Genomic DNA, 24,280 nt, shown 5'->3' with positions numbered 1-24,280 from the left:
AACCCACGCCAACACGGGGAGAACATGCAAACTCCGCACAGAAATGCCAACTGACCCAGCTGGGACTCGAACCAGCGACCTTCTTGCTGTGAGGCAATAGTGCTAACCACTGAGCCACTGTCGCCGCTCCAGCACAATAATAACATAAAATCTGGTAGTCTTTTGTTGTGTGTATGTGCATAAACATGATATATCAGTCACTGAATTGAAAAAACTTGATAATGAGAGACTTTTATGATGCATTATGACTTACTATGATGCTGTCTTTAAGCAGTTTTAAATCAAATGTATGTGATAAATTTCATGTTATATGATTGTTAGGGAAAGTTAAGGATATGTCTGTCCTGCTGAGTTTAAAGGACCCATGAAATTAAGATTTCTGGTGATTTTTATATAAATAATTTCACTTAAAATATATATTTTATTACTGTATTACACAGTACAAAGATTGCAACCTTAATCAACATTTACTTGAGAAGCAAAATGAGATCTGTTTAATTTATAAAAGATAACTATTAAAAATAAGCAAACTAATGCTTGACACTAGAAGAAATACTGGGTGTAAAGTCTATTTTCTGAACTCCAAATAAATATATTAGTTTCTTGTTTAGAGCATAAGTGTACATGTTATCAGTTTGTCATTTTGCTTTTCAGTTAGATATTTGTACTGTTAAACAAATATATGAAGAGTTTAGATGCACAAACCTCCTAATGCCATCTGAAATTTACATCGAAAATTAGCATTTTTCTAAGCCTTGGTCTTTTGTTTATGTTGAGTTATTTAACTTTAAAGACAATAAAAATGACTTATTCTTTCCCATAAAAGTGATATTAGTGAACCTACACACAGCAGCTTGATAAAATGCCCATTTTAGAAGACTATTTCAGACGGCATTTAGAGGTTTTTGCATCTGAACTCGTGAAAAGGTTTTGCTATGTTGTAATTTTCACTGTGGTGATAATATTGCACGGCCTCAGGGTTGGGTTTGTCAGAGAATCTTTATGTACGTTTTTGTTTAGAATTATAATTGGTTGGAAAGTGACTGCTGCTGCAATATTTATTTCTATATTAAGAACTAGAAATCCAATTAATAAAAAAAAAAACAGATTATACCGTGGTCTGTCTGGTTACTTCATTTTAAATGACTGCGCTGCCTTCAAACGCAATGGAAAGTAGTTTCGGTCAGTTTAATAAATGGTGGTTTGTATTAATGTGCTTCACATTAAAAGGAAGATTCACAGGCAAATCGCCGCTGTCCGTCATCGTGCCGCACAGGGACATTTAAAAGCACGAAAGGCTATTTTTGAGGTAATATTGAACTTGTATCTTGTAGTTAATTAAACTTGTACTGTAGAAGTACTGTAATACGGTGGTCCGTGTGATTACTCGATTCTGGTTGGCTGAAATGACTGCGCTTCAAACTGAAAAGTAATTTCGGTCAGTTTAAAAACTGGTGGGTTGTACGGAAGCACTGAACCGCACGGTGAGGGAAAAATGTATCTCGTTATAACGGCTTTTTAAAGTAAAATAATAAGACATAATGTTAATGTCATTACAACGAAATGAGTTTCTCCCCCTCATTGTGCGGTTCAGGGCTTCCGTATTGTATTAATGCGCTTCCTATTAATAAACGTACACAGACATATCACACCGCTGTCCGCCATCGCGCTGCGCAGGAAAAACATCCAGAAACAAAAACAATATTACCTAATATTTCCTTCAGCTTAGTGCATTACTTATCAGGGGTTGCCACAGCAGAATGAACCGTCAGCTATTCCAGCATATGTTTTACTCATCGGATACCCTTCCAGCCATAACCCAGTACTGGTAAACACCCATACACTCTTACATTATCTCTCTCTCTCTCTCTCTCTCTCTCTCACACTCTCACACACACTCTCTCTCTCTCTCTCACACACACACACAGGTCAGTTTAATTATATTCAAATCACCTATAGCGCATGTGTTTGGACTGTGGGGGAATCTAATTTATTTATTTATTTTTTCTAAATTTAAAGGTATTAATATATTATTAATAGACAACTTAAAACTATTGAAATGTTATTCAAGTATAATACAAATAATTATAATTCTTGTAAAATGCGCTATACAAATATACTTAAAACATTCAGTCATTTTCTTTTCGTCTTTCTCTTTATTAATCAGGGGTGACCACAGCGGAATGAACCGCCAGCTTATCCAGCATGTTTTTCGCAACGGATGCTCTTCCAGCTTAACCCATTACTGGCAAACACCCATACACACTCATTCACACCAACACATGTGGTGCACAGAGAACCATCTCGTCAATGGTGTTGAAACTGCATTAACATGGAGAGATAGAGAGAACAGCTGGCTCAACAGCCAAGGAGCAACTTCATTAACATCTAAAGGCAACATCAAAAACAGTTTAAAGGCTTGAGTTTAAGAATGTTCAGGGTTCATTCTGACTCGGTGAACCCAAGGTACTTAGAGCAAAAAAAAATATTTTCTTTGTTCTTTCTAATTATGTGCCTATTGCTTTTACTGTTTTTATGCCCATGTCGTTAGTTTATTTTTTCTCTGTAAAGCACTTTTTGCAGCCTTGTGGCAGTTGAAAACATGCTAGCTAGATTTGTCAAAGTTCCTTTAAGGCAGGGGTGTCCAAACTCTGTCCTGGAGGGCCGGTGTCCTGCATATTTTAGTTCCAGCCCCTATTAAACACATCTGAACCAGCTAATCAAGCTCTTTCTAGGTATACTAGACTTCCAGGCAGGTGTGTTGGAGCAAGTTGGAGTTTAACTATTCAAGACACTGCCCCTCCAGGACTGAGTTTGGACACCCCTGCTTTACCATATAAAAAAGAAACCCAAATGTGGTGCACTTTGTTCAGTTTGTTAGATTTCCTCTGATTTAGTTCTTAAGGAGTTAAAATATTTGATACTTTCATTTATTGATGTCTGACATCATCTTGAATATGTATATACCTGTCATATTTTCAATTAGGTTCTGCAAAGTCAACAGATATTCCCCAGAAATTTCTGCAAAGTGCATTTAATTATCAACTCTTCATAAACTTGAACACGATTTGTGATTAATGCAAAGATGTTGACATTTTTATTACAGATAAAAATATCATTGATTGTCTCCCGTCATCTTGATTTTAGGTGATACTTTAATTATGTTCTACAAATTTAGATCTGCAACATTTTACATGCAAAACTTTTGAAAGCAAACCACCAGTCTTAAAAAGTACAGTTCACCCAAAACTGAAAATTCTCTCATCATTTACTCACCCTACTCTGTCTTGTCATTTTTTCTGTTGAACACACAAGAAGATATTTTGAAAAATGCTGAAAACATTGACTTCCATAGAATTAGTTTTTCCTACTTTGGATGTCAACGGTTACAGGTTTCAACCATTTTTCAAAATATCTTCTTTTGTGTTCAACAAAAAAAAAAGACACCAAAAATGGTTTGAAATCACTTGAGGAAGACTAAATAGTAATTCCATTTTCATTTTTGGGTGACCACAGTTTCACATTCTCTTAAATGACATTATTGAAGTATATATCAATTCATCAGCACCAAATGACGCAGTAAAGAAAGAAGAAAAGGTCAAACCAAGTGCATACTCCTCATTTCAGAGTAATGTCTTTGATAGTTTTGGAGTCTGCTACATGTGCACTGTTCATTGAGCGGTTTCCTTGTGTCTCTCTCTCCAGTATTTGGCGTAGGCCTCCTGAAACATGTTCTTGCAGCAGATCTGGGCCTTCAGACGGGAGCAGATAAGGAAGGATCCTCCCATTTTGCGATGCAGAGAGTAGGTTTCCTCCGGCGGTGGAGTCAGACGCTCCTTCAGCATCACTGGAATCAGACGGTGGATCCGTTCAGTCGTACTCTGAGATCCAAAATCAAACGGCTCGTCTGATGAAAACGCTTCGCCGAGGATCATCACCGCATCCACGTGAGCATTCACCATCGACTAAAACCAAGAAAAAGAGTCAAAATATACAGATTATACTAAGAACTGTGCGGCATTAAGACCTGAGAATGTCATTTCTACAAATAAAACTATTAATTTCTAAAAACAATGCTTAACTGAATCAACAAAATATTTTACAAAATTAACAGCAACATTTTACAATAATCTAATTAAATTATGGAGATAAACAGTTAAAATTATTAGCCATCCTGTGATTTTTGTTTCTTTTTCAAATATTTCACAAATTATGTTTAGTAGAGCAAGGCATTTTTCACATTATTTCCAATAATATTTTTTCTTCTGTAGAAAGTCTTGATTTGTTTTATTTCAACTAGAATAAAAGCAGTTATTAATTAAGGTCAATATTATTAGCCCCCTTAAATGTGCAGTATGTAAGTTTGACACACAGTGGTTGAAGTAGTTTGTGCTTTCCTGGTTCAAAACGCACACAAGTGCAGGTTGCCAGATTGAGGACCAACAGGAGCGAGGCTGACTATCGAGACTAAGTGCTGATTTAAATCGTTTTCTAAATACAAGTAACGGCATGCTATAAAAGGAATATTTTCTATATTAAGATTTTTTCCGTAACCAACACCTGAAATTTATATCTTCTATTTCTTGCAGCTGAACAGAAAACATGATAGCATGATCACTGCAGGTACACCTCGTGTGGTTTATTCAGTATTAAATGCTAACAATGCGAGTTTAAATGCCGTTTTACATGACATTTATAGCCATATACTGAAATCAGCAGCAGATAGTTCACCTCAGATCTTGAAAATAAAATAAAACGTTTGAAATTGAACTTTAGAACTGTGAAATAATGCAAACCAACACATATCAGTGATTCAGCATCTACATCTAATAATGTTAAAGAGGTTTAATATGCATTAATTAGATTATAAACCTTATAATTTCCTGAGTGAGTGCATATTCTGTGCTTCTGAATAGCTATTTTTAAATTACATTTTAATTTCTGTTGTGTTTCTGGTGCAAACAGCCCAATTGCTTAGCACTGCAAATCTCATTACAAAGCGTGTTGTTAGAACACGTGGTTACAATGTAACCCACAAATATATATATATATATATATATATATATATATATATATATATATATATATATATATATATATATATATATATATATATATAATGTAATTAATAACCACCTCATGTGGAACTCGGAGTCTGCTTCTGTCTACTGGAGGTCCCATTTCGATCACGTATGTACGCTTTAATATGCGGTTTTCCAACAAGGCAACCCGGTGTGCTGAAATAAAATTGGCTGAAGTGGCAGTGGGCAGGTTAAAGGGCCTAAAACAAAGACAGATGTTCCGGCACGAAATGCACATATTCAAAGCAGAATATCTGAGTTCAGCATTAAACATGTTAAACATGTTCACTTAGCAATTATTTAATTCTTAAATATCTTCATACATTTGATGGTATTTTTATGCTTTAGAAGAGTCAAAAACTTACATACAGCACCAGTTTTTTATTTTATTTGTATAACTACTGTTATACATTGACTTGCCTAATTACTCTAACTTACCTAGTTAACCTAATTAATCTAGTTAACCCTTTAAATGTCACTTTAAGCTGAATACTAGTATCTTGAAAAATATCTAGTCAAATATTATTTACTGTCATCATGGCAAAGATAAAATAAATCAGTTATTAGAAATAAGTTTTTAAAACTATTATGTTTAGAAATTTTGAACAGAAATTGAGGGAAATATTCAGGGGGGGAGGGCTTATAATTCAACTGTACAGTAGAGCTACACAATTAATCGGAAAAAAAAGATTGTAATCTCGATTCGACCCCCTAGACCAGGGCTATTCGATTAGTTTGTCATGGGGGCTGGTTCATGAAAAGCATCCCAAACGAAGGGCCGGAGAGATATGACTTGCTATATGAGTGATGACACCTTGCATATAAAAGCCCATATGCTGTATTTGTGCTCATAAAGACACCCACGTTGGCTTTTTCTACATTAAAATGTGAATATATTGTATTTTGAAACTACATAAAAATCACTGCATTGTACAATAGACTTTTTTTTATTTATTTATTTATATTTTTTTTACAAACATTCAAATGTTGTATTTTAAAGCGCAACAAAAGCAGTGCATTGCTGAAGTATGCTTCTTCTACATTCAGACACATTCATATGTTATGTTTTGAACTGTATAACAATCATGGACGCAACATTATAGATTTTGGTTGTATGATTATATAGTCTGAAGAATAATCATGATTTCACGGTTATCACGTCTAATGTAAATTCAAGCTTTATATTAGGTAAGTTATTTGGAAGAACTGTTGTTGCCATCAGCATTCATACATACAGTACATGATCATTTTAATAATAATTCGTCTAACATATCTTTTGTTTACATTGCACTGAAAGACAGGCACAACCCTCACCGTGAGATGTTTTCTACTGCGTGTGCCTGCAAAACTGCAAGCGGGTCGCTCCGCTTGTGTGCGCATATTGTCATATATTCTGACATTAGAAATAACAAACTTGCAAGCAAAAAAGACGTGATATGGGAACGGCCGCTGCTGTAGTTAATCCGTGTATGTGCGTATTTGTGTGCTTGGTGAACTTTAAAGTAGCGCACAGTTGGCAATTTGGCATAACTTTGTTAAAATGCAGCAGTTTCGTTTCGTGCGGCTTAAAGAAGCCTTTATGATATCAGTGCAATGTACAAAAGTCCTTTTCTAGGAACACATCCAAATGTTTTTAGGCTGCACGTGCCACTCGCTTATAGTGACTCACGCTCTGCGCAGCCTTCTACTGCAGCTCATGCTATATTGAAAAGAGCACGTCACTTCATAACTGTAGCGGCCGTTTTTCGACTGAACTAAATTTATTTTTGATGTGTTAGTCACACTGTTTGGAGGGCCGGAACAAATTGCCTTTGGCCGCCAATTAAATAGCTCAGCCCTAGACAATCATGATTCAGCATTTTTACGATTCTGCCAATCATATTTTCAAGTTCAGCCACACAAGTCTTTGTTTTACATACGCTGTTCTAACATACTGTTTTTATAAGGTATAATTTACCCAAAAATGTCATTAATGTCATAATGTAAGGATGTATTCGCGGCCAGGAAATCACATGTGACGTGAGTTGACCGTGACCTGTTACTACAGAGAGGGTGGGCGCACCTGTGAATGACTACTGTCTACTTTAGTAAACAGAACCTGCATAGGCTGTGAATAACAGGTAATACAGTTGTAAATAACATTCAGTTTGTGGAATAGAGTGATCGTTTGGGAGCCGTGAAAATGAAACCGAAAGCGTGCACATCATTTTAATATTCAAATCGCATTGTAGGAGTTATGATTGCGACAAGCATTTGATATGTTTTTTTCTTTTATAGTGAACACAGAGTGTTGTGCATGAGAATAAATGTTTAACAGTGTCAGTATAACTACTCTAGCCTATATAAAATTGAATATAATGCAAGAGGGAATCTGATAATGACAAATGTCTGATTTTACTAGTAGATTGCAAGCATGCGTCTCAAACATAATAATTCAACATCAGAATTATGAATAGTTGTATTCTGATGTCATCACTTTACTGTGCATTATTGACCAGGACCAATTTAATGTCTGTTTGAGAAATAACAATAATAAAAGCCTACTCATATTAACCTTTATTTTATATCTATAGAATCATGAGATCCTTATTTTAAGCAAAAAAAAAACACAAACAGAAACATTTTTTTTTTTTTTAAATCGCGATTCTCATTTTAGCCAGAATCATGCAGCTCTACTGGATCTGTTCAGCTGAGGGCATCAGACAGTGATATTCCAGGATGGTGGCGCCCTTGCGCTTAAATCTATAGTAAAACATGCCCTTTTCTTCAAAATGGTTACATTAATCGAGTGGAAACCAATTTACAAAATAATGTAAACTTGAGTGCTTCACTTCCAATTAATAACCCTTGATTTTAATCTCAGCAAATAAAAGACCAGTTGGTATTTCCTGATTTAAAAAAAGAGCTCTAAATGTTCTGCAGTTTTTACAGTATTATTGTACTTTTTATTAAATAAATGTTTGACTGAAGCATTGTGGTGTTTTCTCAGCAGACTTGTGAATTGTTTTACCTTTGACTCGTATCCGGTCAGAAATTTCATATCAATCGAGCGTTGTAAAACTCCCTCTCTGTTCCTGTCTGCAGCAGCCTTGATAATCTGATACAAAAAAAAAAGACATTTCATGACATCCAGATATTAATATAATTTAAGTGTGCAGATGATGTATATAAAGTCATATTTACCTCAATATATGTATCTGTAAAACTTGCATCGAAGCCTCTCGTGGCTCCAAAGTCCAACAGCGCGACCTGCATATGAAAAGCAAGCAATATTTACTAGGGCTGGGCGATTTGGCCTAAAACCAAAATCTCGATTAATTGAACAGTTTAACTCGAATACAATTAATGAACGATTATTTTTTGTTTTATGTCAGTTCACTGACAAGTTTGGTACAGTAATTATGCTCAATTACTAGTAAGTAAGTACTAAAGTAAGAAGTATAATATCAGAATAATATAATAAGTATAAATCATAATACAAGTATAGATTAGCCCTAACAGAGCGGGGTCATGTGACTCCACACGGAAGGGAAAGTAATTAAAAAAATTTACCTGTAAAATCGATCTTAGATCGATTATAGGTTCTGAATGTCAATTACTTTTCGATTAATCGCCCAGCCCTAATATATACTGCAACCGCAATAAAGATTATGAAACGAGTCCAAACAAATAGTGAGAAATACCTTGTGTGTTTGAGGGTCGAAGAAGAAATTGGACCAGTTTGGATCTGTCTGCATATATCGAAACTCGAAAAGCTCACGCAAACACAGGATCAGGATCTGCTCACAGATCTGACAAAGAGAATAATTATGAATGTTATAAATAAAAAATGATGAACGCTACATCAAAGGGATAGTTCACACAAACTCAGTTCTGTCATCATTTACTCGTTTCAAAACCTTGATGAATTTTCTGTTGAACACAACAGAAGATATATTAAAAAATGTTGGAAACCTGTAAACATAGACTTCCATATTAGGAAAAACAAATACTATAAAAGTCAAGGGTTACAGATTTTCAGCTTTCCTCAAAATATCTTCTTTAGCCTTGAACAGAAGGGGATCCATTATGCAAAAACCACTTGTATAACACAGTTGTGTGGCGACACTGTTAATATATAATCAGCCTTTATTGTTAAAAATGTATTAATTTTACATACATTTTTCCCCAAATGTTTAATACCTATAAAGCTTTAAATAGTCTCCTGTTTATCTAACCAACCTTCTGTCTTGTTACAATCCAATTGTGAGATCTTTAAGATCTCAAAACTTCTGGTGGTACCCAGATTAGCAAAGTCTACTAAAGGAGGTAGAGCCTTCTCATTTATGGCCCCCAACTCTAGAGCAGCCTTCATGATAATGTCCGAGGCTCAGACACACTCTCACAGTTCAAAACTATTTAATACCTATATTTTTAGTAAATCATACACACAATGCATTAAATAACAGTGTGATGCATGAATCTGCTCCACGGAGGTAAGCGGGCTTGATAAGCACCAATATAACACACTCATTCTGTCTTAATGTACTAGACATTTTGTTAGAAATATTCATATGCTTTACATGTTTGTTTATATAAATACTCATTTCATTTATAGCACTTCATTTTTGCATCTCGTGTTTAAATACACTCTGAACAGAACTATGCTAATTATTTTCTTTGTTCTTTAATTTCCCCTGGGGATACTCATTACAGCTTCCCTTTAAGGATGAGTAAAAATAGTGAGTGAATCTATCCCTTTAATACTATGTTTGCAGGTACGTATGGACGCTTCACCTCATTCTTGAGCTCCTGTGGCAGATCTTCAGCTTTATCCAGAGGGAAACCGGACACCAGCTCTGTGGTGAGGACGTGTTTACTGCTCAGTTCATCCACAACATTTGGCACTGAGAAAAATGGATGACCCTTCAGTAGCTGCCTGGTATGAGTGAATTGAAGACAGATTTGTGTCAGAAAGTGTCACTGAATGTTCCAGAAAATCTAAATCAAACAAGATGTACTTCATACTTGTTATACTATGCTTACCAAAATAGCAATTGTGAGGTCAATTTGGTCTGTGATAACTACAGTGAACAGATTGGGTGGGCGATACGGTGGCTCAGTGTTTAGCACTGTCGCCTCACAGCAAGAAGGTTACTGGTTACCTGGCATTTCTGTGTGGAGTTTGCATGTTCTCCCCATGTTGGCGTGGGTTTCCTCCAGGTGCTCCGGTATCCCCCACAGTCCAAAGACATGCGTTATAAGGGTATTGAATAAACCTAATTGTCTGTAATGTATTAAGTGTGTGTAAATATGAGAATGTATGGGTGTTTCCAGGGGCGGACTGGCCATCTGGCAATTCTGGCAAATGCCAGAAGGGCCGGACCAATTTTTAAATGTGGGCCGGTCAGTTTTTTTTTTTTTTTTTAAATATGTATTGTTCTTACGTGCAGGCAGCTTTTATGTCTTGCTAGATGTGATATTATGATGATGATGATAAAAAAAATAATAATAATAATAACATATGTTATGCATTTGGCCCAATTGGTGACGGCTGCCTGATTGCAAGATTGGCCGACCCAATCCGAGGTTACCCGGACGTAATCAAAATCCGGCAAGAATGTCATATTATTTCACCATCTGTACACCAAAATAAATAGAAAATGTCCGTGTCCGTGGGTGGGTTGTGTTGGTGTGGTAATGTGGGCTGATGTGGCTACAGTGCCAGGGATGAATTTTTGTCCCAGTCCGCCCCTGGGTGTTTCCCAGTAATGGGTTGCGACTGAAAGAGCATCCGCTGTGCAAAACATATGCTGGAATAGTTGGCGGTTTATTCCGCTGTGGCGACCTCTGAAATACAGACTAAGCCGAAGGAAAATGAATGAATGTACGTATGGAGTTAATAATAATTAAAAATCTAAACTGCTATTTAACTGTTATTTGTTAATTAACAAAAATCAAAAGTTGAAGTACTAAAATTATTTAAAATACAGTAAAAAATGTCGTGTTTGATAAAAAACCTAAATGATAATTAGCAATTTAACCTCAGCCACAGAGAGATTTTTGAGTGCTAAAGTTACTTTTAAAAATTTTACATTTTTAAAATTAAAAAAAAAAACTTGCAAGAAAAATAAAATACAAAATAGAAATGAGTAATTAACATAAACAAAAATTTTTTTTAATAAATTATTTTTAAAATTAGTGTTTGCTAAATAAAAAGGCAAAATATTATATTGTAGAACTTTAATTCAGAAAACATTCAAACGAAAAATATTAAAGGGTAAATGTAAATATAAATTTGAAATGTGTTAAATATAAAAGCTAAAATAATATCAAATATTTGGAAAAAGAGGAAAACCTGTAAATTGTTGCTTTGGGATCTGAAAAAATCTGAAGTACTTAAATGACTAAAACTATGAAAAATAGCTAAAAAAAATTTGATTTGGCGACAAACAAACAAACAAAAATCACATTTGAAAAATAAAGAAAAAAATTAAATCATTAAATTAAAAAAAAAAATTAGGGCTGCACAATATATCACGTTTTAGCAAAGTTATAGCAATGTGCACATCCACAGTTGTCACATCACAGGATCTGCAATGTGGAGTCTTAATTATACTTGACCAGGAGACACAGAACAAATGTGATTTGTAGAGTTTAACCACAAGTGAAAAGTTGATCATTTTTCATGCATTTTTAAGGCCTGTGACTGTTAAAATTTCAAGAGTTTAAAACATTTCGCACAAGAAATAGCAAAAATCACACACATACGCAAAAACCCTTTCTTAGAATTTTTGTCTTGTTTTTAGTCCAAATACAAACATTTCAATCTGAAAACAAGATGATTTGACTTCATAAAACATAAAGAACTATTAAAATACAAAGCTAATTTAAAATATTAATAAAATAATATCTATTGAAAGCTTAACCTTAAGAAATAAAGGCTTCTCAAAGCCAGTTAACGAATATTAAATGTTCTACGCTCCGAATCAAAATTCATACTTTACAACTACTCTGTAAAAATGACAAAAAGTCAATACTTTTTTTGTTGCCTAAACTTATTTTAATAAGTTAAATCATTCATTCATTCATTTTCTTTTTCGGCTTAGTCCCTTTATTAATCTGGGGTCGCCACAGCGGAATGAACCGCCAACTTATCCAGCATATGTTTTATGCAGCGAATTCCCTTCCAGCTGCAACCCATCACTGGGAAAATAGGTTAATCAGGTTAATCAACTAATTTTTTAAGTTATAAAAAGTTGAACTTAATATTGGAAGTCAGTTTGATTTATGTAAGCTGAAAGGACTTGAAAAGTTGATTTGATTCCAACTAAAAAAGTAAAGTCAGCAAGAATGCTTTTTACAGTGTAATTCTTCAAAAACTCACTGGAATTTTTTGGCACATTTGGCCTCCCGAATATAATCACACTCGAGGGCCAGTTCTCTGCTCATGACCTCAATCAGATGCTCAGGAAACAGACCTGCGGTAGATCAGATCCAGTCACAGCAAAGCTCAAATGATAAATAAACTCTGCTAAAACAGGACTCAGACCTTCAGGCAGAGCATGGCTGATGCTGAGGAGAGTCAGCAGGTTGTTGATGTCGCTGCTGATGCTCTTCGCCACTCCTGGATACTGATGATGTTGATGAAGATGATCAAGATTGGCCATTGAAAGCCAAAAAACACACAAGAGATAAACGCAAGCAGTTCTGGTACCTGGATTTTCATGGCCACTTCTCTGCCGTCCTTCATGCGGGCGAGATGAACCTGTCCGATAGACGCCGCTGCAAATGGACGCTCCTCGAAATACTCCAGATGATCCTGCCAGTTTGGACCCAGATCACTGACAACCATTTTCTGAGAAATTATAGAAACGAAGACCTTCTGACTTGTGTGATCCTAATAAAAAGGCTAAAAAAATGGGCTGATGTGTAAAATTAGCATTAGCTGCTAACATGAAAAGTATATTGATATAATTAATGCACAAGTTGCTAACATAATTAGCTTGCTTCTAAACAAAATGTTGCTGACACGAGTAACATGAAAATGTTGCTAACATGACTAGCATTGGTAGAATTAATTCACAAGTTGCTAGCATGTTTTAGCATGAATTCACTTGTTTGTTAACATGTTTCTAGCATATGATGTTTCTAGCATGAACTATAATTAACGTGTTTCTAGCATAAGCTACTATGTTTCTAACCCGGAATAAGCATGCTCCTAACAAGGCTAGCATGTTACTAGCACTTATTAACATGATGCTAACATGATTAATATTCATAACACAATACTAACTATTGTGAAGAATTATTGTTCAGCATGTGTGAGGAAGAATCTACATGTTTTTTAACATGTTTCTAGCATGAACAACTAATATGTTTCTAGCATAAATAAGCATTCAGCTAACAAGGCTATCATATTATTAACAATAATTAACGTGATGCTAACTTGATTAACATGTTAATAGAATTATTTCACAAGTTGCTAGCATGTTCTAGCATGAATGCACTTGTTTGTTAACATGTTTCTAGCGTGAACTATAATTAAAGTGTTTGAACTACTGTTCTAGCGCGAATAAGCATTCTCCTTACAAGGCTAGCATGTTATTAGCACTAATTTACGTGATGCTAACATGATTAACATGCATAACACAATATTAACATGCTGCTAACCTGTTGCTAGAATTAATTCACAAGTTGCTAGCAGGTGTGAGCAAGAATCTACATGTTTGTTAACATGTTTCTAGCATAAATAAGCATTCTGCTAACAAGGCTATCATATTATTGGCACTAATTAACGTGATGCTAACATGATTAACATGTTAATAGAATTAATTTAAAAGTTGCTAGCATGTTTTAGCATGAATGCACTTGTTTGTTAACATGTTTCTAGCATGGATTATAATTAAAGTGTTAAGCATGAAATACTATGTTTCTAGCACGAATAAGCATTCTCCTAACAAGGCTAGCGTTTTATTAGCACTAATTAACATAATGTTAACATGATTAACATGTATAGCACTATATTAACATGCTGCTAACCTGTTGATAGAATTAATTCACAAGTTGCTAGCATGATTTAGCATGAATTTACTTGTTTGTTAACAGGTTTCTAGCATGAACTATAATTAAAGTGTTTCGAGCATGAACTACTGTTTCTAGCACAAATAAGCATTGTCCTAACAAGGCTAGCATATTATTAGCATTAATTAACATGCTGCTAACCTGATTAGCATGTCGGTAGAATTAATTCACAAGTTGCTAGCATGTGTCAGCATGAATCTACGTTTGTTAATATGAACTAATATGTTTCTAGCATGAATAAGCATTCTGCTAACAAGGCTAGCTTATTATTAGCACTAATTAATGTGATGCTAACTTGATTAACATGTTGATATAACTAATTCACAACTTGCTAGCATGTGTCAGCATGATTTGCTAACATGTTTCTTGCAAGTTATAATGGTAGCATGAACTAATGTTTCCTAACATGCTTTTAGCATGAAACTAGCATGGTTCTAACATGAATTGATGTTGTTTCCATGACTAAAATAAATATGTTGCTAGCATGTTTGTGCATGAATTCACATGCTGCGAACATGTTTCTAGCTAATAATGGTGGCATGAATGAGCATGTCTGATACCATGTTTTTACCTCAAATGTGTTAGCATCATTTAAAACAATACTAGCATGCTTCTAACATGGACTGGCCCATTGATTAACATTAATATGTTCTTAGCATGTTTTTGCATCAGTTCATATATTGCTATCATGTTTCTAGCAAGTTTTATTGGTAGCATGAATTATCATGCTTTAGCTTAATTATGTTAGCATCATTTAAAAAACATACTAGCATGCATCTAACATGAAATAGCATGCTGACTAACATTAATATGTTGCTGATGTTTTTCTAACAGATTAACATGTTGATAGCACAAATTAGCTTAGCACAATTAAAATATATTATAAACTATGCTTCAAATAAATATATATATATATATATATATATATATATATATTTTTTTTTTTTTTTTTTACAGATATTAAATGATAATATAAATGTTTATGACCCTTAAAAAATAAATTCATAAAATATTACAGATATTAAATGAGGACTAAGTAGGCAAATCTGTCTGTTTGTGTTTTCAACTCTCACATTTGAGACTATACCATCGTTTGCTTGGCAGGCATGAAGTCGGCGCTCTGTCGAACCCGCTCGAAGATCTTGGCAAGCTGAGGGTTTATAAAAGCATCATCTGCAGATAGAAAACTCCAGAATCAGTGTGAACTCGTGTATATATATATATATCGATGACTTGAGCAGCACGAACGGTATGAAGCGCTAAACACTATTGTGGTCAGCTGGTTTTCTTATTTTGGGTTGTGACATACTCCAGCTTGCCGAGCTGTTCACCTTAATGACATGACATTTACCACATTATTACCCTTTGGAGAGACCACAGCATGTAAACACAGGCTTAATGTGATCTTGTCAGCCTCCTGTCAGGATCAAATTTCTTTTTAACAAGTAGAAAGACCATATTGAGAGGAAGGGCTGTAATATTTACCATGATATTTTAGTTACATTCTTCACCCTAAACGCTAAAGTCTACATTGCAGACAGGTCAGTGTCCAGAGTTGAGAGCGAAACAGAAAACCAACAGTGAAGAATAAGTGTTTGACTTCATGCTTTTAACATCAGCACAGACAGAGCTCTCTCCGAGTGTGTGTGTGCGTGCAAAATGAGCCTATATTAAAAACCTCAAAGGGTCATGAAACACCAACACACATTTTTTTGACCTGAAATATCACATGTACATCAGTATTCAATGCTTTGCTCAATACTTTGTTGATGCAACTTTGGCAGCAATTACAGCCTCAAGTCTATTTGAATATGATGCTACAGGCTTGGCACACCTGTCTTTGGGAATTTCTGCCCATTCCTCTTTGCAGTACCTCTCAAGCTCAATCAGATTGGATGGAAAGCGACAGTGTACAGCCATTTTCAGATCTCTCCAGAGATCTTCAATAGGATTCAGGTCTGGGCTCTGGCTGGGCCACTCAAAGACATTCACCGAGTTGTTGTGAAGCCACTCCAATGATATTTTGGCAATGTGCTTTGGGTTAATGTCCTGCTGGAAGATGAACCGTCGCCCCAGTCTGAGGTCAAGAGCACTCTGAAGCAGGTTTTCATTCAGGATGTCTCTGTACTTTGCTGCATTCATCTTTCCCTCCATCCTGACTAGTCTTTCCGTTCCTGCTGCTGAAATGGATAGTATCAGCCTGGTGATGAGCGGTGCTTGGTTTTCTTCAAACGTTACGCCTGGCATTCAAATCAAAGAGTTTAATTTTAGTCTCATCAGACCAGAGATTTTTGTTTCTTTTGGTCTGAGAGTCGTTCAGATGACTTTTGACAGTTTCCAGGGAGTGTCTTCCGTCTGGCCACTCTACCATACACGCCTGATTGGTGGATTGCTGCACAGATAGTTGTTCTTCTGTAAGGTTCTCCTCTTTCCACAGAAGAACTCTGGAGCTCAGACAGAGTGACCATCGGGTTATTGATCACCTCCCTGACTAAGCCCTTCCTCCCCGATCACTCAGCTTAGCTGGCAGTCTTGGTGGTTCCAAACATCTTCTACTTATAGATGGTGGAGGCCACTGTGCTCACTGGAACTTTTAGAGCTGCAGACATTTTTCTGTAACCTTCCCCAGCCTTGTGCCATGAGACAATTCTATCTAAGAGGTCTACAGACAGAGGTCTTTGTCTTCATGCCCGCTCTGTGCTTTGAAATGCACTGTCATACCCTTCTATGGACAGGTGTATGCCTTTTCAAATCATGTCCAATCAACTGAATTGACCACAGGTAAACTGCAATTAAGCTGCTGAAACATCTTAAGAATGATCAGTGGAAACAGAATGTACCTGAGCTCAATTTAGAGCTTCACGCCAAAGGCTGTAAATACTTTTGTAAATGTTATTTTTATTTTTAATAAATCTGCAACAATTTCAAAAACATTTGAAATTTTTTTTCCACATTGTCATTATGGGGTATTGTGTGGATTTTGACAAAATACATGAATTTAATCCATTTTGGAATAAGGCTGTTACATAAATATGGAAAAAGTGAAGCGCTATCAATACATTCCAGATACACTGTATATTTTTCAAAAAAAGTGGAAATTGGTTGTTTTGCGTTGTTTAGAGCTAATTTGTTCTTCCGGTTTAAAAAGAACGTCATTGAGATCATTGTGTAAATTCCAATGTGGAGATCGGCTGTCTGTACTGGCCAGAACACAGTGACATGTTTCAGCACATCTGTTCATTAATTCATAAAAACTTGGTTCGAACCAATCAGCGCGCTCTATTGTGCAACGAAGGTTTTGTTTCCATTTCACCATGATGAGAGTGCAGCTCTCACATGTGTGGATTACAGTAGTCTGCTCACACGCAACAAAAATATGTTTCTAAGGAACATTTTTACACAAGAACTCTTTGAATCTGGAAAGGGTAAAAACGGATTTGTCGCTGGTCTTTTGTTAAAAAAGATGAAGTTCCAGTTGATTGTCCTGTCTTTGGTTAGTGTGTAATAAATGTTCTTAGTTAAAGTTAAAGTTAGTTACTTTTTTTTGTTAGTTATTAAGATCACAGTAATGTCACTACAATATAATGGACTTAAAATCCTCCACCTCCTCCTCCCCAGCATCTGTGTTTGTGTTGCCAATGTGAAAATCAGCTGTAGTGCATGTACAGAAACTCCCCTTTTCATGCAAACCCTTCCCTCTTTCGCCACTCGACACTCCCACCCAAAGCTGGACTCACGCACTTTCCAAACTAGGGGTCTGAAAACGGGGGTTTCATGGCCCTTTAAGATGATATATTTCTGGATGTTATGCCAAGTAGTGAAGTAATAAAATAATTTTAAATGATTTAAAATAATAAAATTAGTAATGACAAATTGAATTTACATGAATAATGCTAGGATGTTGTGTCATTTCAATTATTAGATTAGTTAAACATAATAAGATATAAACATAGATTTAAACATAATAAAACAAAATGAAATTTAGTAATGTTGCCTTTTACATTTTCAACAACTCGGCTCATTTTAAATACGTGGTTTGTTGCAAAAGTCATTTTCTGACAAAGTTCTAGAGAATAGCCTTCATTTAAAATAGAAATTGTTTTGCAACAAATATGTTTATCAGTTTAAGCTATGCTAGCTAAATAACAAGAATCGTTTTAAGTTAATTCTGCTTTGCATGAATAGAGTTGTCATCTCTTACCCTGAATACTGAGCATCTGTCCCAGTTTAAGAGCCGCTCCTCTCACTTTGCACAGCGTCCGAACAATCCTTTCAGCGTTGGCTTCAGATATAAATGGATTGGAGTCAAGAATGGCTTTTTTCTGTCCTGTAAAAGAGAATATGAGAATCAACTAAACCAAAATCAACTAAATCAGCAACACTACTGAACCAAGCACGTGTTCTCACCTGAATTATCTCGAGATGCAAAACTTTTCTTGGCCACTTCAGCGATGGCTCCAATGCCCAGGCCAACAGCTAATCCTGGGTCAATAATGACAAATCATACATCTGTTTGTTTGCTGAAGCATTTAACAAGATAATAAAAGAGACTTTATGAAAGAATAATCATGCATTCATCATTTTTTAATCCATACAAAGTAAAAAACAATTTCATTTTTTCATAATATCCACTACAGCTTCAGCTCTTTTCTCTGAGAGTCTGAAACGATCAGTTCAATGATCCGGTCTGTCTAAACCCCGCCTTTTTGACAGCCTACTCTGCTCTGACTGGTCATATGACCCTACTCCAATTGTCCAGATGTCATTATTCTGCTCTAATTGTTCAAATGGCTCTTCCCTGCTCTAATTTGTCTGTTTGCCCTTACTTTGCTCTAATTGGTCAGATAACTTTATTCAACTCTGATTGGCCAGATTTCCCTTCTCAACTCTGATTGGTAGGATGGCTCTACTCCAGTTGGTCCTTTGACCGTGCTGTGGTCTTAGTGGCCAGATGGCTCTACTCTAATTGGTATTTCGACCCTGCTCTGCTATGATTGGTCAGATGACTCTACTCTCTTCTAATTTGTCAAATGGCTCTACTCTGCTTTAATTGGTCAGAGTGCTCTACTCCAATTGGTCTACTCTGCTCTGCGCTAATTTGTCAGATGACTCTAATTTAATTGGTCTGTTGGCCATTCACTGATCTAATTGGTGAAATGGCTATACTCTATTCTGATTGGTATGTTGACCCAACTCTGCTCTAAATGGTCGGATGGTTCTACTCTGATTGGTCAGAGTGCTCTACTCTACTCTAATTGGCCTGCCGACCCTACTCTGCTCTGATTGGTCAGATGGTTCTACTCCGATTGGCCTGTCGACCCTACTCTGCTCTGCTCTAATTGGTCATATGCCTCTACTCTGATTGGTCAGAGTGCTCTACTTCAGTTGGTCTACTTTGCTCTGCTCTAATTGGTCAGATGCCTCCACTCTGATTGGTCAAAGTGCTCTACTCCAGTTGGTCTACTCTGCTCTGCTACAATTGGTCAGATGGCTCTATTCCGAATAGTCTGTTGACCCTACTCTGCTCTAATTGGTCAGATGAGCCTACACTGCTTTGTTCTGATAAGTCAAGGTGGCCTAGTTTGTTGTGACTGGTCTACCAGTTATAGAATGTGTTAGACACTTTTAACGTTTGAGCATAGTCCTCATATTGTTGTGGGTGCATACAAAGTACTTTCAACAAGTGGATAAAAACAAACTCTAATCAGGCTCAGCTACAACTTTAGGGGTTGAGAGTCAAAGTAGATATTGCTCAGAGAAACCAATGATTATAGATTACAAATTGCCATAATTGTTAAAAACCTACTATGGCTATTGCATGCAGCAAGACCAGGGAGTTCAGAATTACTTTGCAGACCTTTTACATTTCACAAACAGAGATATTATACATTATATGAACGGTAATATAAAAAAAGGCAAATTAAGTGCATATTAATACTGTCATCTCACCTCCAAAGTTCACCAATCTTCCAATCCTTGTGACTGGCATTTTTCTCTCTCTTGCACTTTCACTGAGCTAAGAAAAACACATTATGAAAAATAATTAGGCAGAAAGGTTATGAATACTTTAAGTTCAATAGTTTCTAATCATTTTTTGAGTGTAGCCAACAAGAACATTTACAGTTCGCTGAGCTGTAGTATTGTCACGATACTAGAATTTCCAACTTCGATACGATGCCTTGAAAAATACCATTATTCGAAAACACTGTCGATACCATGGGGAACAAATTCCACAACATAAAAAATATACAAATTAAGTAAAAAGATAACCCATATAATGCTTATAGTTGGTACATTAGCATTCCTCAAGTGCCAAGTGCAAAAGGCAATACATTACAATAAAATAAAAATAAAATAGTGCAATCTCATCTTATTTTATGATAAAAACAAAAGTGTTTGCAGGGCTCAACAATAAGGACTGCCCGATGGCCCGGGGCCAGCGTGTGAGATGCTCGGGACAGTAGACAGGATCGTTACTGGCCCGATCGGGCCACTAATGCCCTGTAACTAAAGTTTGATTTGCCTGTGACTATTTGTCAATTGCGTGCAAATACAGTCAGAATAGAGAAACCGTTTGTGTTTTTCAAATGCTACCTTCTTGGTTCCTCTTATCTGATTGGCTGTTGTGAGCATGTAATTTTTTTTTCCGGAACAACCAGTAAAGCTAAGAGACAGCAACATGGCGGCAACATCAAGTGATGATGCTAAAGGAAAACATTTGTCTCTAACGTCTTGGAAGCAGACATTTACGAGGGTAAACCACGACAAAAAAAAAAAAAAAAGTGATGTTTTGTATAGTTTGCCGTTAGTTTGGCAGGTCAGTCATCCTTTGTTTTGCAATAAAATACCTGTACATTTTGCTACTTTTGTTTGCAAAACACTTTAACATTTTTTAAATATTTAAATTCTAGATTTACAAACATTTTGACATTTTTTTTTATTTGTGGCTAAGAAATAGCTATTAACTTTTTTTGGTGGGGCCAGTGAAAATATTGGCAGGGCAAGTAAAAATCTGAACTACTGGTCCGATCGGGCCAGTAGAAAAAAATCCTTAGTGTTGAACCCTGGTTTGAATCTTATTAATTGATGCTGGTGAGAAGAGAGACTGTGAGAGAGCAAAGCCAGTATTGATACCAACCAAATGCAAAATTGGATCATTTAAAATATTTCCGTATTAATATTTACACTGAAATATTTTACATGATACAATCTTGCTTTTTTTTATTGATATTTTGACAACAGTAGTGTGCAGTACCTTTTGGTTGTGTTTTCTGGAATCTGCTTTAACCCCTTTGACCCCTTCTTTTTTCAGTGCGCTGTAATATCTGTGATCCTGGTGGAAGAAACCGATCTGACTGTAAATGTGCTGTTGATCTGGATGAATCTTTCCAAATAGCCTTGACAGATGTTGGTCACTTCCAAAAACACCCATAACGCCACTAAAACTGAGTGCAGTTTGGTGACCGCAGCTGACCTGAAACAAAACATGCAAGACAAACTAATTATGACTGGATGAAGCTTTTGGAAATGTTGACCTAAAATCTTGGTAAATATAGGTTTGGTCAGTTTTACCTGTCCTCTTAGTTGAGGTGTGAGAAAACTGACTTGTTTTTGACGTCCTCTAAATCTGATATTTCTAAATCGGTTGATTCCCCTCATCAATAACATATCGGCAGCCATTTTTACCATTCAGGCCTGTAAAAGCAGATCCAGACTGAAATGTAATTACTGAAATACAATATCATTAGATAATGACATTTATCTACTATTTATTTACTAAATTAGCAAAGAAAATGAACTAAAATTACATTTATAAAAATAGAAATTATACTAGTTATACCGAGAAACTGTTAATTTTATTAACCTAACTGATTTATAATTGTGTATTAAACTTTTTTTTTTTTTTTTTTAGTTTTTTGGATGTTTTGTTATTAGATGTTGTAATATATTCTTTTATTTTAATTATGCTATAATGTAGTCACAAAAAAACTATTTTAAAATCACAGAGAAACTTTTATAATTGTTAATCTAACTAATATATAGGCAATTCAAACTTTATTTATAGAGCACAATTTTACACAGCCATAGTTGATCCAAAGTGCTCTACAATAAAATAAAATATTTAATAAATAAATAAAAAATATATTAAGAATAGGAAAAAAAAAAAAAAATATATATATATATATATATATATATATATATATATATATATATATATATATATATATATATATATATATGTATAAACTGAACTACAGATATAAAAAACACATGCATGCATGCATCACTTGAAGGCAAGGAAGTTAAAATAAGTATATAAATTAGATTTAAAAGCATCCAAAGAAATCCTGATGTTCAGAGGCAAAATTTTTCTTTCTTTTTGTTTATTGGATATTTTGTTATTTTATTATAATTATATCATAAAGACTCTAAAATAACTAATTATTTCAAAATCATTGGAAAACTAGTTTTGCTAATCTGATAGATGATATTCATTTGTGACAGATAGATGGAGGGACGAACGGACAGACAGACAGACAGACAGACAGACAGACAGACAGACAGACAGACAGACAGATAGATAGATAGATAGATAGATAGATAGATAGATAGATAGATAGATAGATAGATAGATAGATAGATAGATAGATAGAATATTTATAGATGGATAGATAGATAATATTTATAGACAGACAGACAGACAGACAGACAGACAGACAGATAGATAGATAGATAGATAGATAGATAGATAGATAGATAGATAGATAGATAGATAGATAGATAGATAATATTTATAGACAGACAGACAGACAAATAGATAGATAGATAGATAGATAGATAGATAGATAGATAGATAGATAGATAGATAGATAGATAGATAGATAGATAGAATATTTATAGATGGATAGATAGATAGATAATATTTATAGACAGACAGACAGACAGACAGACAGACAGACAGACAGACAGATAGATAGATAGATAGATAGATAGATAGATAGATAGATAATATTTATAGACAGACAGACAGACAGACAGACAGACAAATAGATAGATAGATAGATAGATAGATAGATAGATAGATAGATAGATAGATAGATAGATAGATAGATAGATAGATAGATAGATAGATAGATAGATAGAATATTTATAGATGGATAGATAGATAGATAATATTTATAGACAGACAGACAGACAGACAGACAGACAGACAGATAGATAGATAGATAGATAGATAGATAGACAGACAGACAGACAGACAGATAGATAGATAGATAGATAGATAGATAGATAGATAGATAGATAGATAGATAGATAGACAGATAGATAGATAGATAGAATATTTATAGATGGATAGATAGATAGATAATATTTATAGACAGACAGACAGACAGACAGACAAATAGATAGATAGACAGATAGATAGATAGATAGATAGATAGATAGATAGATAGATAGATAGATAGATAGAATTTATTGGGTGATACATAGATGGACAGACAGACAGTTTTTTTAATCAACAAACTAATATACTCACAGCAGTCCTCCTCAGTGCCATTTACTAAAGTCTTCGTGAATGAAACAGCTGACTGTGTTCAAACTCCATTAAGTTTCACGAGGTGTCCAAACAAAAGATAATATGCAAAAACATATGATCTGGAAATGCAGCAAGCAGACGTGGCGCGAGGACTAAACACAAACTAACAGACCAGCAAACAAACCGCACGTTTCCTCCAGCAGCAGCAGTAAAATGTTGATTCCTGGAGCACTTCCGCTCCCTCCTTCAGGCGGCGCTCACGCTGCGAGCAACGTAGATTCAATCATATGTGTGTGTTTCCTGCCATCTACAGGTGAGATAGCGTTTTTACAGTGGTTCTACCTTTATTGTCAGTATTAAGTTCAATTTGTTTCATAAACCTCATTTTCTTTCTCACCGCATTTGAAATTTAAATGTGCGAGACTTCCGTTGACGCTAGCTTTCACGTATTTAACTCAACGTTAGCGGTAACGTACAAAAATTGTGAAATGATTTTGTGAATATTGTGAAATGAATGCAAGTTAATCACGACGGTGAAGTTGGTTTGAAATTCATCATACATTCGGTTTACTTTTAACCCCTGTGCTGTTGGGAATGT

The 24,280-nt window shown here is 35.2% G+C and overlaps 1 protein-coding gene and 1 long non-coding RNA gene across 6 annotated transcripts; one reads left to right on the top strand and one right to left on the bottom strand.

The window, feature by feature from the left end:
- The first annotated feature begins 1,166 nt into the window (after nucleotides 1–1,166).
- Nucleotides 1,167–11,536, top strand: LOC141378505 (uncharacterized). Of its 2 annotated transcripts, none has more exons than XR_012393205.1 (3): nucleotides 1,167–1,309; nucleotides 3,706–3,947; nucleotides 9,839–11,536. It is a non-coding gene; the product is annotated as an uncharacterized lncRNA (long non-coding RNA). The 2 variants fall into 2 exon arrangements; XR_012393206.1 differs by lacking the exon at nucleotides 1,167–1,309 and adding an exon at nucleotides 2,168–2,466 and having other exon boundaries at nucleotides 9,839–9,929.
- On the bottom strand, nucleotides 3,019–23,943 carry coq8ab (coenzyme Q8A, genome duplicate b). Of its 4 annotated transcripts, none has more exons than XM_073928116.1 (15): nucleotides 23,683–23,943; nucleotides 21,717–21,839; nucleotides 21,400–21,618; nucleotides 20,094–20,160; nucleotides 18,552–18,626; nucleotides 18,346–18,471; nucleotides 15,218–15,317; nucleotides 12,778–12,918; nucleotides 12,613–12,694; nucleotides 12,448–12,541; nucleotides 9,858–9,999; nucleotides 8,765–8,872; nucleotides 8,265–8,330; nucleotides 8,092–8,178; nucleotides 3,019–3,965 (listed from the first exon to the last, which is right to left on the bottom strand). In XM_073928116.1, exons 8-15 carry the CDS (start codon nucleotides 12,913–12,915, stop codon nucleotides 3,672–3,674), a joined length of 1,011 nt encoding a protein of 336 aa, XP_073784217.1. In that variant the 5' UTR covers nucleotides 12,916–12,918; nucleotides 15,218–15,317; nucleotides 18,346–18,471; nucleotides 18,552–18,626; nucleotides 20,094–20,160; nucleotides 21,400–21,618; nucleotides 21,717–21,839; nucleotides 23,683–23,943; the 3' UTR covers nucleotides 3,019–3,671. The 4 variants fall into 4 exon arrangements, with proteins under 4 accessions (XP_073784217.1, XP_021328728.1, XP_073784219.1 ...); XM_021473053.3 differs by having other exon boundaries at nucleotides 15,232–15,317; XM_073928118.1 differs by lacking the exon at nucleotides 21,717–21,839.
- Nucleotides 23,944–24,280: the final 337 nt, after the last annotated feature.

The sequence above is a fragment of the Danio rerio genome, chromosome 17 (assembly GCF_049306965.1).
Source record: "Danio rerio strain Tuebingen ecotype United States chromosome 17, GRCz12tu, whole genome shotgun sequence".
NCBI classification, from domain to species: Eukaryota; Metazoa; Chordata; class Actinopteri; order Cypriniformes; family Danionidae; genus Danio; species Danio rerio.
Note: the sequence above shows the minus strand (reverse complement) of the source record. Positions and strands in the feature narration are given on the sequence as shown.

Coding starts and splice junctions, on each gene's coding strand:
- coq8ab (XM_021473053.3), bottom strand. CDS start 21,833: ATGGTAAAAATGGCTGCCGATATGTTATTGATGAGGGGAATCAACCGA. Junction 20,161..21,399: donor CCAGAAAACACAACCAAAAG/GTACTGCACACT, acceptor TGTTTTTCTTAG/CTCAGTGAAAGTGCAAGAGA. Junction 8,331..8,764: donor TCGACCCTCAAACACACAAG/GTATTTCTCACT, acceptor TTTCATATGCAG/GTCGCGCTGTTGGACTTTGG.